The sequence below is a fragment of the Equus caballus genome, chromosome 15 (assembly GCF_041296265.1).
Source record: "Equus caballus isolate H_3958 breed thoroughbred chromosome 15, TB-T2T, whole genome shotgun sequence".
In the NCBI taxonomy this organism is placed as follows: Eukaryota; Metazoa; Chordata; class Mammalia; order Perissodactyla; family Equidae; genus Equus; species Equus caballus.
The window spans coordinates 45,602,767-45,616,308 of NC_091698.1; the positions used below are offsets into that span (position 1 = coordinate 45,602,767).

At 47.1% G+C, this 13,542-nt stretch overlaps 1 protein-coding gene across 8 annotated transcripts in view; it reads left to right on the forward strand.

Annotated features, from left to right (window-relative positions):
• SFXN5 (sideroflexin 5) overlaps window positions 1-13,542 on the forward strand; it is a 108,024-nt gene that overhangs the window by 1,304 nt on the left and 93,178 nt on the right. For all 8 annotated transcript variants that reach the window (XR_011426372.1, XR_011426373.1, XR_011426374.1 and 5 more), the window contains exon 2: window positions 6,061-6,129. Coding sequence is in view for 3 of the 8 variants with exons in the window: in XM_001488626.7 (XP_001488676.1) it covers window positions 6,061-6,129 (69 nt within the window). In the remaining 5 variants the exon portion in view is untranslated. The remainder of the gene's footprint in view (window positions 1-6,060; window positions 6,130-13,542) is intronic.

Consider the following 13,542-nt stretch of genomic DNA (forward strand, 5'->3'; position numbering starts at 1 on the left):
TGCAGGAAGGAAGGAAATTGTAGAAAGGTCGGCGCGGTGGGTTTGTTTCTGTTTTTTGGGGTTTTTTGGTGGTGATAGGAGAGGGACCGGTTCCAGCAAACTGGTGCACCGAGCTTCGCTGATACTTAAGGAAACGTGCTCCTGAGACTTCTGAGAAAATGTCCCCACGGTTTTTAAATAGGACTTTAATTTCTTTAAAAAAATAAACTGTCTGGGCATGTAGGTGCCTGAGGTGAGACTGGCGTCTTCCCGCCAGTGTAGCATGCCCCCTAGGATGACTGTCAGGAGTGCCTCTGCCTGTTCCAGAGTGACTCTTCATTGACTGTCCCCGTTTCCCGGCCCTCCACACACAGTGCACCCATCCTTCAAGGCTCAGTCAGGCCCACCTCCTCAGAAACATTTCCTCCCTTCTTCCCCTGTGACATTACCCACTGGTGGGACCAGGTCACTGACTCCCTCCTGCCTCTTTGGCCACCCAAAGTGTGATCCTCATAGGTCAGCCTTTACTGACAGTCTGCCCTGTGGTCCTCTACTCCTTCTCTGTGTGATTTCTCGGTCTCCTCAACCCCTGTGTGCGCCTTTTGAGAGAAGGGGCTGATCTTGCCCTTTGGGTTGTCTCCATCTTGCCTTGAGGTGGGGCTAGACACATAGTAACATGCCAAATAAAGATTCCTGGGTTGTTCGTTTTCCAATACCTATTCTGGGACATTCGGTCACACAACAGACATTTATCAACAACTTTTGAGTGGCTTTAACAACTGAGCTGTTCTGATCACCCCTGGAGCCATACAGGCACACCTGAGACTGCTGTCATCCTGGCAGCCTTTGCTAGAATCTCTTTCTGTCACTGCTCCTGAGGGCAGTAAAAGTGTTTGTTGTATTTGCCTTTGAGCACCCTTCCTCCAGCACAGTGGCCTGGGTAAACCACAGTGCACGTGATTCATCGCTGTTAAGGAACTTCTCCTCTTTTGCCCAAACCTGCTCCTTCCACACCACTCCCTAGTTATGCAAGCAGCCCAACCTGCCACCCAACTGACTCCCAAGAAACCTAAGAGTCACCTACGTACTTCCCTTCCTCACTCTCACTCTCTAAATACAACCAGAGGGCCAGCGTTCTCATTTCTTACTCAGCTCTCAAATGCACCAGTCTCCGTCTCTGGAATTCCAGACCAAGCCCCATCATCTATCTCCTGAGCCGCAGTGGAAGCCTCCCAGCAGGTCTCCCGGGTCCACTCTGGCTCCCTTCCAGTCCCTGCCTTGTCCTCATGGCGGTCCCAACAATGCAGGTCTGATCAGGTGACTCCCACTTCCCTGCTTAAACACCCTCGAGTGGCTTCCCCTCCTTCTAAGATAAAGACCTCACTTTTGAAAGGGCTTCAAAAGCCTGTGTGGCCCACCCCTGCTGACCTCTTCTTCCTCAAATCAAACCCCCCACCCCCACCCCCTAGAACTCTCCTTCCCACCACACTGGCTGTTTTCAGTGCCTTGAACCCTGAGTGGTTCATAATGCAGGGTCCATTCCCAGGGCCCACACCAAGGACATCACCCTCAATCCCCATCCAGTCTACTGCTTTCTGCAAGACCGGGTGCCAACGTCTTTCCGTACTCCCAGGAGTCATCGCAGAACTCTCTTCGTTTCCTCCGTCAAGGATCTCCCTGTGAAGGAGGGCAGGGGGAGGAAGGCACTGAGCAGCGTCAGGGTGGAGGAAGATGGCTCACCTTGATGGGCTGTGGTCTGTGACCACCTTTCTCCCTGTAGGATGATGCTGATAGCCCAGCGTTGTTCCGACCTTTTGGTGTGTTGACTTATTTAATTTTCACAACAATCCTGTGAGACAGGTATAGTTATCCCTTATATTGTAGGTAAGAAAATCGCAGCACACCAACGGATTAACGAACTTCCTAGGCATTCTGGCTCCAGAGTCAATGTTTGTTTGTTTATTTGTTTATTGTCAACTTTTTTATTATGGAGGTTTTCAGACATACAAAAGTGGAGGCAATTGTTGATGAACTCGTATGCACCCATCACTCCACTTCAACAATGACCACTGTAAAGCCAGCCTCATTTCATCTATACGCCCCCACCCCCAACCAGTGGATTATTTTAAAGCGAAGCCCAGACATCCCATCATTTTTTTGTACCTGCTAGTAGGTATCTCTAAAAAAACAAGAACTTGTTTGATTAGGGTTTTTTTTTTTTTTTTTTGAGGAAGATCAACCCTGAACTAACATTTTCTGCCAATGCTCCTGTTTTTGCTGAGGAAGACTGGCCTTGGGGGGGTCTCTTTTATAAGGGCACTAATTCCATTCATGAGGGTTCTGCCCTCATTACCTTCTCACCTTCCAAAGTCCCCACCTCCTCATACTATCACCTTGGGGGTTAGGATTTCAACATAAGACTTTTGGGGGACACAAACATTCAGTCCATTGCACTATTCACATTTCCCTGATTGTCACGTCATTTTTTAAATAATTGGTTTGCTTGAATCGGGATCCCAGAAGCCCACAATTATATTTGACTGATATGCCTATTTTGTCTCTTCTAATCTATTGGTTCTGCCTTCTTTTTTTCTATTTGTTGAAGAAACTGGGTTATTTGTCCTGTAGGATTGCCCTCGTTCTGCATGTGGCTGAAGGCATCCCTGTGGTATTATTTAACATGTTCCCCTCTCCCCTATTGTTCCTGGAAACTTAAAGTCCATGCTTTTAACCACTGCCCCATACTGCCTAGCAAAGGGAAGATGACAAGACAGCCCCCGGGAAGCTCTGTGACCTGACTCTGCTCCCTTTCCTCCTCTGCTCATTTCCTCTCCTGATCTCGCTCTTTTCTTCCCTTCAGGCCCACACACCATTTTTTAGCAAATTGGGGGCCCAGAACAGAAAACATACACACATCCTTCTTCCCATTTGTGTTTCAGTCTATCCAGAAATGTTTTGTTTTTAAAATTCCTTGCTCCTTTGGAAGTCTCACTTTCAGGGGTGATGACTGGGGGTGTGGATCTGCTGGGACGGAAATCCACCGAAGCCTGTGGCGCAGAGCAGGTGGCTTCACAGGGCTCCCTCTAGAGTATGGGGAGCTCTCTGAGCAGGAGGATGCACACTTCGCTTCAAGGCTGAGGGCTTTGTGTGGGCTGAGTCAGGAGGCTCAGTGGGGAAGTTTCTTCTGTAGTTTGCCTGAAATAAGTTCTAAAATGCAAGTGCCTTGCTGATAGTTATGTGTTTTAATCATTTCTCTCCTATAGGCCAGAGAGTGACCGTTTCCCAGAGTGCTGTGGACAGGGCCAATGCCTAGTCCAGTGGCTCCAAACCCCTGCTGCACTTTAATCACCTGGGCAGGTTTCTAAACAGACATTGATGCCTGCCCCCAGCTGGTCCAGCCCTTCTGCCTTTGGGCTGCAGGTTCCATGAGTGTTTTATCTCTAAGCCAGAAGAGCAGTGGTTTAGAGGTGTGGGTCCAGGAGGGCTGTCAGTTTCTTCTAGGGTCTTTGCCCTCAGCTGCTGCTCGCAAGGCCCGCTCTGCCCCAGGGGCTGCTCTGCCCCAGGGGCCGTGGAGGTGGGAAGTCTTGCTGCCGTTCCAAGCCCCTGCTGAGAATTAGCTGACTCACCTTTCTACTAAAGGGAAAGGGAAGGAATCACTTGGCTGACTCATTCCTCCGGTGAAGAAAAAGGGAAGGAAAAACATCTACTGACTATCTGATTAGGTAAAGATGAGGGCTGAATTTTGGAGGGAAAAGAAGGCCATACATTTTAAACTATTGAGAAAATAAAAATTAATCAGACTGAGAAAGTAGAAACCTTCCCAGCCATTCATCAGGCTGGGAGAACAGACACATAAAGCCAGTTACAAAGAAACAGTGTTTCTCACAAGGACCCACTTCAGTTATAAAGTATCCTAACAACTTCCTTCTTTGAGAAGCCACTCTCTCAAGCTCACTGAGAAATCACCTTCTCCAAGATCATAGGTTGCCAGAAACTGTGCTGTTTAAAATATCAGTAGGAATGAAGCACCCCCCCCCCCTTTTGATTGATGCGTCTATGTCACTTTAACTCAGAGAATCAACCCAAGCTCAGAGCTTCAAATGAGTCTCTGGACACAACCTGCCCCATTTATCCTAACTTTATAGTTTCTAAGGAAACAAGATTCTACACCCACTTCTCAGTCCAGATCTATGTGGACCCCTTTCCCCACAGCCTTGCTTTGCCTTGAGCCTATTAAAGCACCATTTCACTTAAATTTTACTCCACCTTTCTCCAGAATTCTATACTAACTCCATTTTTTCCCTTTTTTGGTGAAGTAGCCTGAAGTTCCTCTGCTGTGTGGCCTCCCTCATTGCAATGAGTCAGTAAACTTGACTTTGTCAGACTACAGGTCTGTCCCTGGGGGGGTCTTAGGCTGATCTGGCCAGGACATTATCATCTATGCTTAGCATTTCTAACTCAGAACACCTTTCTTGAATCTCAGGCCTCTATTTCCAAGTGTTTACTGAAAAATTACTTCTGGAAGGCCCTTTAAGTATCTCAAATGTACATAACCAGTACAGAACCATCTTCCTGTCCTCTAAATGAGTGTTCTTCTTGCTTTCCATATCCTTGTTAATAAGCATTAGTGTCTAACTAGAAATCCAGGCATTATCCACAGCTCTCTGATCTTCCTCATCCCGTAGACGGTCAGCCTTGCTCTACTCCCAGGACTTGGCACAGTGCAGGGCACACAGTCAGTCTTCAGTAGCTTTTTGGTGAATGAATGAATAAACCACAGGAGTCTGGTACAGTTTCTGACTCCAGCCTTCATGCCTTCCAGCTCTGCTGATACCGTTCTCTGCTTGGTAAACTCATCCACCTGCCTGTCCCAGCTCCTCTGGAAGCCTCCTTGACTCACTGGGAAGAAATAACCTGTGCCCCCACTGTGCTTTATGATGCCTCATTTCAGCATGGATCACAGTGTTTCGTAGTTGTTTACTTCTTTGTCTCTCTTGGTAGACAAGGTCCGTGAGGGCTTGAGGCTGCTCCATGCAGGGGGTGCCTTGGGGAGCAGAGAGATGGAGGCGGCATGGGGCCTGGTGTGTGCAGGGGACTTTGAGGTGACACGGGGCCTATGGCAGGGTCTTTGTGGGGAAGGGAAAGTTGGCTGCAGGGTCTGGTGTCCTAGTGAGCAAGAGGAGAGAGTGTGGAGGCTTCTGTTTCCTCCATGCAGGGGATGGGCTCCAAGAGCTGTGGGCTCCAGGGAGGATTTGGGGCCAAGCCCGGGGTGTAGAGCCTGGAGTGTAGCGAGGCATGAACTCCCAGCATTTGCAGCTCTCCCCTTTGTCACCCGGCTTGGTGCCCTCTCTCCTCCCCTCGAGCTGGCTCTGTCTCTTGGGCAGAAGGCCCAGCAGCAGTGTTGTTCCGTCTCCTTTCATTGTTCCCTAATGCCTGTGGCCTGCTTAGCACAAAGCCCTCCTTTTCTGGGGCCCCTGCTCTGGGGCAAGGCCGGGAGGAGCTGCCCCTCATTCTGGGCCTCATAGCAGTTCCAGGGCTTTGGGGAAAGGAAGGCCTGAGGGCTGTGAGCTGGGCACTATCAGGCTTGAGCTCTGCCTGTGTGAGCTTTCCCTGGGGGCAGGGCCTGAGCTGGATCTTGGAGAGGGAATCCCTCACTCGAGAGGTCCTAAGCAAAGCAAGGAGGCTGCTGTGGGCAGGGAAGGCTGGGTGAGGGCTGGGGACCAGGCCCCCCCTCCAGCCTGTGTGCTCAGTGGTGCTCGGGAGCTGCTGGAAGGCTTGGAGTGCATCTCAGTGCATTGGGAGGAGAGGGAAAAAATGGGAGACACCTTGAAGAGACATTGGGACTGGTCACTGAGTGCCTTAATAGTCTTTCTGAGTTGACTTTAGAAAGCCCTGAGGCCTGAGAAAGCTGTCCTCAGGTCACTGAGAAGTGAGGTCTCTTTGGTATTTATCACCCACAGGCATAGTCCTGGGGACTGTGGGACCCCAATAGTAAGGGTGAGCTGCGGGGGAGGGTTCCCCAGTGTCTAGAGGATGGTTTACAGCAGCTGATCTACTCTATTCTCCTTCCTCCCGCTCCAGACATCCTTCTATGGCCGCTTCAGGCACTTCCTGGATATCATCGACCCTCGCACACTGTTTGTCACTGAGGTAAGTCATGGCTGTCACTCTCAATGGAGGCCCCTTGACCTTTATACCTTGTCACTTTAGAAGATCTGTGGGTCATCTGTGTGTACACTTTATACACATTATCTCATTTCATCTGGATCTCATGACATCCCTTTAAGATGGATATATATCATTCTTCTTATTTCAAACTTTAATAAAATTACTACCAAGTACATGAATTACATGCTCATTACAGAAGTTCAAACAGTACAGATGTGTTTACGTAGAACAAAAAAGTATCCTTCATACACTCTTCCTACCAGTTCCCTCGTCTCACAGGTCATGTTAGCTTTATTAAGGCATAATTTTTTTTTTATATATGAACCATTCTATGGGTTTTGACAAACGTTCAGTCACGTATCTGCTGCCACAATGAAGATGCTGAACACTTCCATCTCTCTAAAAGGTTCCCTCATGTCTGTTTTTAATCAGTTTCCCCCTGCCCCGCCCAGTTCCTGGCAACCACTCGTCTGTTTTCTGTCCCTACTGTTTTGCTGTTTCTAGAATGTCACATAAATGGAATCCTACAGTATGTAGCTTTGTGTGTCTGGCTTCTTTGCCTTCTCATAATGCTTTTGAGGTTCATCGGTATTGTTGCATGTATCAGGACTTCGTCACTTATTGCTGAGCAGTATTCCACCGAAAGGGTGTTCCAGAACTTGTTTATCCATCCACTTGTTGGTGAACACCCAGGCTGTTCCCAGTTTGGGGCTATCAAAAATAAAACTGCCGTGAGCATTCTTTGTGTGGATGTTTGCCTTCATTTCTCTTGAGTAAATAAGTAGGACTGGGATTGCTGGCTCATCCGATAAGTGTGGTGAGCATGTATTTAACTTCATAGGAAACTGCCAAACTGTTGTTCAAAGTGACTGTACCTTTTACATTTCCATCACAATGTTCCGGTTGCTTCACATCCTCACCAGCACCTAGTACTGTCAAATTTTAATTTATTTCAGCCATCCCAAGAAGTGTCTCTATTGCCTTTGGATATATATTTACAAATGCATGTAGGAATGCATGCACATATAAAGTAGCAAATATTCGTTAAGCACTCACTGTGAGCAAGGCAATGTCGTAAGCACTTTACGTGCATTAGCTCATCAGGTGAACTCAAAGCAACCCTGTGAGGTAGATACTATTGTAAGTTCCATTTTACAGATGAGGAAACAGAAGTTAAGTCTCATGCACATGGTGCTGGCCAGTGGTGGAGCCAGGGTATGAACCCAGGTAAGCTTGTCTCCAGAATTCTTATTCTTAGCCAGTTTGCATTCCTGTTCAGGTAACTTGAGTTTAGGGAACTCTCCCGAGATTACTCAGCTGGCAGAAGGCCCGAGCTCCCACTCTGGACTCCCACATGCCCTGAGACAAGTCATGGTGCCTCTGAGTTGGCTTTGGAGCAGACAGCACTTCTCTGGACCTCTTCTCTGTGCTGAGCATTGGCTTGCTTCAGCCCTGGAGTTGATGAGCTCTGGGAAGGAAAAGCCATAAAGGAAAGAAGCACAAGGCCTGCTTGGCACCTGGGCCTGGAACCATCCCCATTGTGCCTGGAGGAGCAGCTCAATAAGGGGAAATGTGGGAATTACCCTGAATGTGGTTTCCTGCTGCATCTCAGCAAGGGTGAAGGGCTCAGGTATTTTTCTGACTGGCCTTACGTCTGGACGTACCACTTCTCAAGGGCAAGGCTGCTGTACTTCTGGGCCCTGTCTTTATTCTCCTAAGGAGTAATCAATGCCATTGCATAAAAATTTGAGAGAGCACCAAACTAGAGAAACTACTTACCTAGCCTAGGTTATGTGTCTTTCTAGAAAGTTCCAGAATGGTGCACAACTAGATACAGTTGCAACATAAATCCCAACATAAATGCCACCTGCTTAATGGAGGAGGCTGCAGAGGCCAGTGCTTAACTCAAAGGATGGAGGTGCTGGTGGTGGACTTTGAGGTGCATTGAGAGGTGGTGGAGGGAGCCTTGGGGAGACATTTCAGTGCTCCCCAGATTTCCACGAGCAGGCAGGGGCTTTGGGGATGGGTGGGCAGCTACAGCACAGCATGCTACCTATGCCATGGGTTCACACCCTCTCTGCTCTCCAGTCCACCCTCCTTTCCTTCCCAGACCATTTCATTTTTCTACTCTCCTCCTGTACCATATCTTTCTTCTTCAACTCTTGGATTTCGAAAGGCCCCAACATTCTTGTACATCACTAAACCATTTTTGGTCTGTTTCCTCTATCAGTAAATACAAAAATTTCATACTTTTCTTTACTATTAATTGAAATGTCAAAGCAGCTTAATTATTTACTGATTAGAAAATAAACAATGGAATGGTAGTTTTCAAATATTTTTGAAATTCCACATGTTCCCTTCCCTCATCAAAGGTTCTGATAGGTTTCCCAGAAAGATCCTCACCTCCTCTCCCCACTGTCCCCCAGTTGGGGACTCTTTTCAGCACTACCTGCTGGCCTCTTGGAAAGTTTCTGCCCACAGAAGATCTTCTAGGCCCTACTAACTCTGGGAGGGCTCTGAGTGGGGCCTTCAGGCCCTCACTGGTTCTAGACCAGGCCAGTTGCTTAGCAAGACCATCTGCATGGAAGCGATGAGAAGTTGGAGGCACCGAGAGGAAAGAGTGTCTTCCCTGAGCTCCTTCCCCATGAACTGTGGCACTGCCAGGAGGGTCAAGATCCCCCTTCTGCTGGGCTCAGTCCACAGAACATGGCTCATGTCTATAAGACACTGTTTCTCTCCCGGGGCCATTGGCTCATGTCCGTGAGAGGAGAGTGGAGAACATGACGAAGAGGCTTTGAAAGCCAGCGGTTCCTGAGGTGGAAAGATCCTGGGCAGCTGAGCCATCTGGTGACCCCATTCTGAGGGGCATTAGCTGAGTTAATGTGTAGACTCATCTTGAGAGAGTTTGCAGCTCCTCGTTTGCAGTTTATAATTGACCAAGCTTTAAAAAGCTTCCAACCCTTGTATGTGTAATGAGGCGGAGGAAATTTTATTCACCGTAATTTCTCTTAGGAAGAAGGCTGTCTTTGTTCTAAGAATGTCTTGAGCAAGGCTTCAGAGGAGGAGGTTGGTCTGCTTGACAGAGGGGGAAGAACTGTGCTTTTGATCCTAAAAGGAGAGAGAAAAGAGAAGGACGAAGAGGTAGGAACAGAGGAAAGGACGTCGAGTAACCATGATGAGCTGAAAGGCCAGTGGCTGGGGCTCTTTTGAGATGGGTCATGCCTACAGTGCTTGTGAAAGTTATTGACATATCACACTATTGTCCCCTCCACCATCATTCCCGCGAGGTTGTCAGTAAAGTCTGCCTGGTTCATGAAATCTCTGCAGGAGTAGATTGTTTGGGGGGATCTTGAGTAGCTGAGTCTCCTGACAGGAAGCAGTGTGTGCAGGATCAGGCCTGAGGAAGCAGATTCCCAGGAGCTGGCAGAAGCCCAGCTTTGGCCTTCCACAGAGATCATGGAATTGGATCCGGATCTCTAAGGGCAAGGCTGTACCAGCTGACATGTAAGTTACTTTTAATTATGGACTGAAGATGAAAGGGATTTGCTATTCTGCATTCAACAGTTATTTAAGGGAATGAATGGTTGACAGATTATCATCCTGAAGGGCATAGAAAACCAGCTGAAATAGTGTTAACAACGCTGACTCAGTATCGGTGTAGTAATCTGAAACTATTTAGGGTGTATTGTAGGATAGAATAAATAAGTAAATATACTGATGCTGGGAATCAGGGTTCTCACCTTGGGAGTAGGGAGATTAAAAATATGGAGTAGGGAAAAGACAGACAACTCTGCGATGTTGTATTTGAATTGGAGGTGTGAATATGAAGTCACGATTTACCACCCCCCCCCCCCACACACACATACACATGTGTTTACATTTATATTTCCAATTTCCAGCCTCTGTTCACTGAAAGGGCCTGGAAGCAATGACACCCCAGAAACAATGTACCATTATGCACTAAAAGGATCCAGGGCTTCTTGGAGGGATGGCCAAATCCACCTCTGGGGCAAGGAGAGTTGCTATAGAAAGTAAGAAAGTGCTCAAAGAAGGATGGAAACACAGGAGGTGGCTTGAAAGGAAACCCACTGGCCAGATTTGGGACAATTTGAGCATTAAGAAGAATAAAAGCAATGGATTATAACATGTTGAATAATAATAATAATAACAATAAATCCACGAGTCCATAGTAATACTGAAAATCTGGGAGGGGGAACCTCTTCACAGAAGAATGTCGGCTAATAAATGTAGAAGGAAATAACCATTGTGTAATCCTCAGTGAAATAACTGATTCCAACCAGGATCTTTAATGGGTGCTCTTTCCACAGAGTAAAGGGTTTTTGGGAACTAGGATATTCGTATTCTCTGAGTAAGTATCACCCTGAAGATTATTTATCAATTACAAAGGGGAAAAGGTACCTTTATGGTGGAGAGCTTTGAGGACGCCCTTTAACCTGGTGGCCAAACTTAGCTTCGCTAACAGTGAAAAAACCCGACATTATGTGCTTCCTGATGAGATGTGATTCTAGTATTAATTCCTAAATACTGTAAAATATATGAAAGTCTAAAGATGAAAATTAAAACTGCTCATTATCCCACCTGCCAGAAATAAGCACCATTAGCATTTTTGTGTATGTCTATGTACAAAATTAGAATGGTTTATATAATATGTATATGTGTGTGTGTATATGTCTAGCTCTATCTATATAGATATATAAAGAATCATATGACATATATGTACACATAATGTCTATGTATACATGAGATATATTCTTTTTTCCATGTAGCATCTCATGAGCATTTTTCCTTGTCATTAAATGTTGTTTCAAAATATGTTTGATAACTGCATAGTAATCTATCATGTGGTTATTCTCTAATTTATTTAATCATTTTCTCTTTTGTTGACCATTTGGATGGTTTCAAGTCTTTTGCCATTATAAATAATACTGTGATAAATATCCTTGTACATAAATCTCCCCATATTCCCCTTATTTCTTTTGGATAAATTCCTAGAATTTATGAATGAAAGACATAATAGGGCTTTTGATATATATTACCACATTGCCCTGCAAATTGTACCAGCCTGTGCCGAGATTTTACCAGTTTATTCTCTCAATTGCAGTGAGTGAGGGGGTCCATTTAAGTGTATTCTAGACAGCATCAGATGTTCTAATTTAAAATCTTTAATGGATTTTAATTTAAAAAATACCCAAATGTCAGTACCCTTTTGCACTTCAGATTCTTGCCCATCTGCATACATTTTTGGCATCTTTATTACGTTGAACATAGACTTTTTATTTGCTTTTCTCATTCATTTCCAAGTCTTTATAATCTTTTTAAATCAAATCTTATAGTATAAATAACCATACCTGTTAGACTTTTAAGTCTAACACATAGGTTCTTTCCTATCTTTTATGCTCCTGCGAAAACAGTCTCAGGCATATCACTTTTCACTTCTGCTAATTTTTTTTGTTTTAGAAAAAAATTCCCAAGACTTGGGTATCCAGGCTGGAGGCTGTGATTATTGTTACCATTCTTGGGATAGCTGGACAGATTTATTTTCTAAAGGGTTGTACCACCTGTCATGCTACCAGAATTAGATTGATTTCTATGGTGATCAGAGGTCAGCCACAGGGAAAGCAGAGCCTCTCCCTGTGTGTCCCTGGTTTCCTTCCTTTGGGCCTCCCAGAGGGTGGCTCTTGGCTGGTGGGAGCCAAGGACCAATCTCAGCACAGGCAGAGAGCTCTGCGGGTCCCTGGACGGCTGAGAGGGAACAAGAAGGGGCTTAGGAAGGCCGAGGGAAAACAGGAGGGCTTGGGGCTCTACCTGCACGTAAATCATGAGCTTTGGCCCCCAAGTCCCACTGCCTGGGGGCCACAACAGGAGTGGATAAAGCCCTGCTTGCAGACAAGGTAAGAATGCATGGCCCTGCGCTTGTTGGATGCAAGACTGGTCCAGGTGAGAACAATCAGGCACCGAGCAATCAAGGCATGAGGTGACAGAACCTGCGTCCCCCTCACCCCATTTACCCAGCCAGCCTTGCTCTGTTCCCTCGTGCACACCCCACCCCACTGCCAATTCTTTCTCCCCTGACCCTTGACACTGCTCTTTTCTTTTCTTTTTTCTTTTTAGTTCTGCAAGATCTGAAACTCCCAAACTCTCCACTTTGCCTGAAATGCCCATGTTTCCATGGTACCCACTTTCTCCAAACATGCTCTCCAGTTTCTCTGTGTCGGGCTGGGCTCGGCTTTGAATGACAGTGAAGAAGGCCCTTCTTTTTCTTGCCTAGGGTGCCCTCCCCAGCAGGCCTCAGCTTTGGGGGATGCAGGCATTGTTGTGGTTTCTTTGGGAGACCGCCCTTCTCTCAATTACTGTCACGAGGACAGGAGGTTCTTCCCCGCTGATGTCTCGTGGAAACGGCCCAGAACTGAGATTGAGGGGACTAGAGGTCTCCAGGTGCCGCCCACCCCCTCTGTGACCCTGGGCATGGAAATGCCCTTCCCTCTGGCCCCAGTTGTCTCAGACAGGGGTGGCCTTGATGGTTCCATGATAGACACGTGCAGAGGGGTATTCTTTTCCGTTTCCTGTGTGAACAGGGCGCAGTCTCTTGGAATCCGGGGATTCTGTAACCAGCATCACCAAGGGGGCATTTGGTCTGCTGCTTTGGAATGTGGATTCCTAACCCTGACCATACCCTTCACCTTTCCCCCAGCAGCCTCAATCATTCATTTTTGTGGAATGTGCACTGTGTATGGCCTCCTGTTGGTGATGGACTCTGGTGGGTGGGTCCTGTGGTCCTTCAAAGATGCCTAACCAGTGCTGTGCTCCCTGCGCTTTGCAATCTGACAGATAACATGGGCACATGAGCAGTAAGTGGTCAGGGACCTCAGAGTGGTGCAAACTCAATGCTCTCTGACTGTTCAGAGGAGGGAGCGAACATTTCTGGAAGATTCTGGAGCCGATGGCCCTGAGCCTTGAAGGATGGATGGGGAAGGTGATACTGTTGGGGAGGAAGGGTGTCCTGGTGAAGTGAACAGTATGGGCAAGGTCAGGAGTGGGAACTGGCAGGCACCACCTACACGGTGGGTGGGTACCTTTACCAGAAGGGGGGTGAAATATTTCTGGGTGCTACTCACGTCCTGGCCAGGTGCTGTCACTCCCATCATATTTAATGTAGTAAATATTATTATAATACATTAAACATTTAAATCAGTTGACGTTCTCCCTTAGCCTGCATTTAGTTTAGGAAGGGGCTAGGGGCCCCCGCAAGCCCCCCAAAATTAGTTTTGCTTCTGATGACTCTCTCTGGCTTTCCTTTCCCTGCTCTTCCCTTCCTGTGTCCCTCCGTCCCCATTCGTGTCAGGCTTGGTCTCCTGCCCTCTCTGGCCACCACCC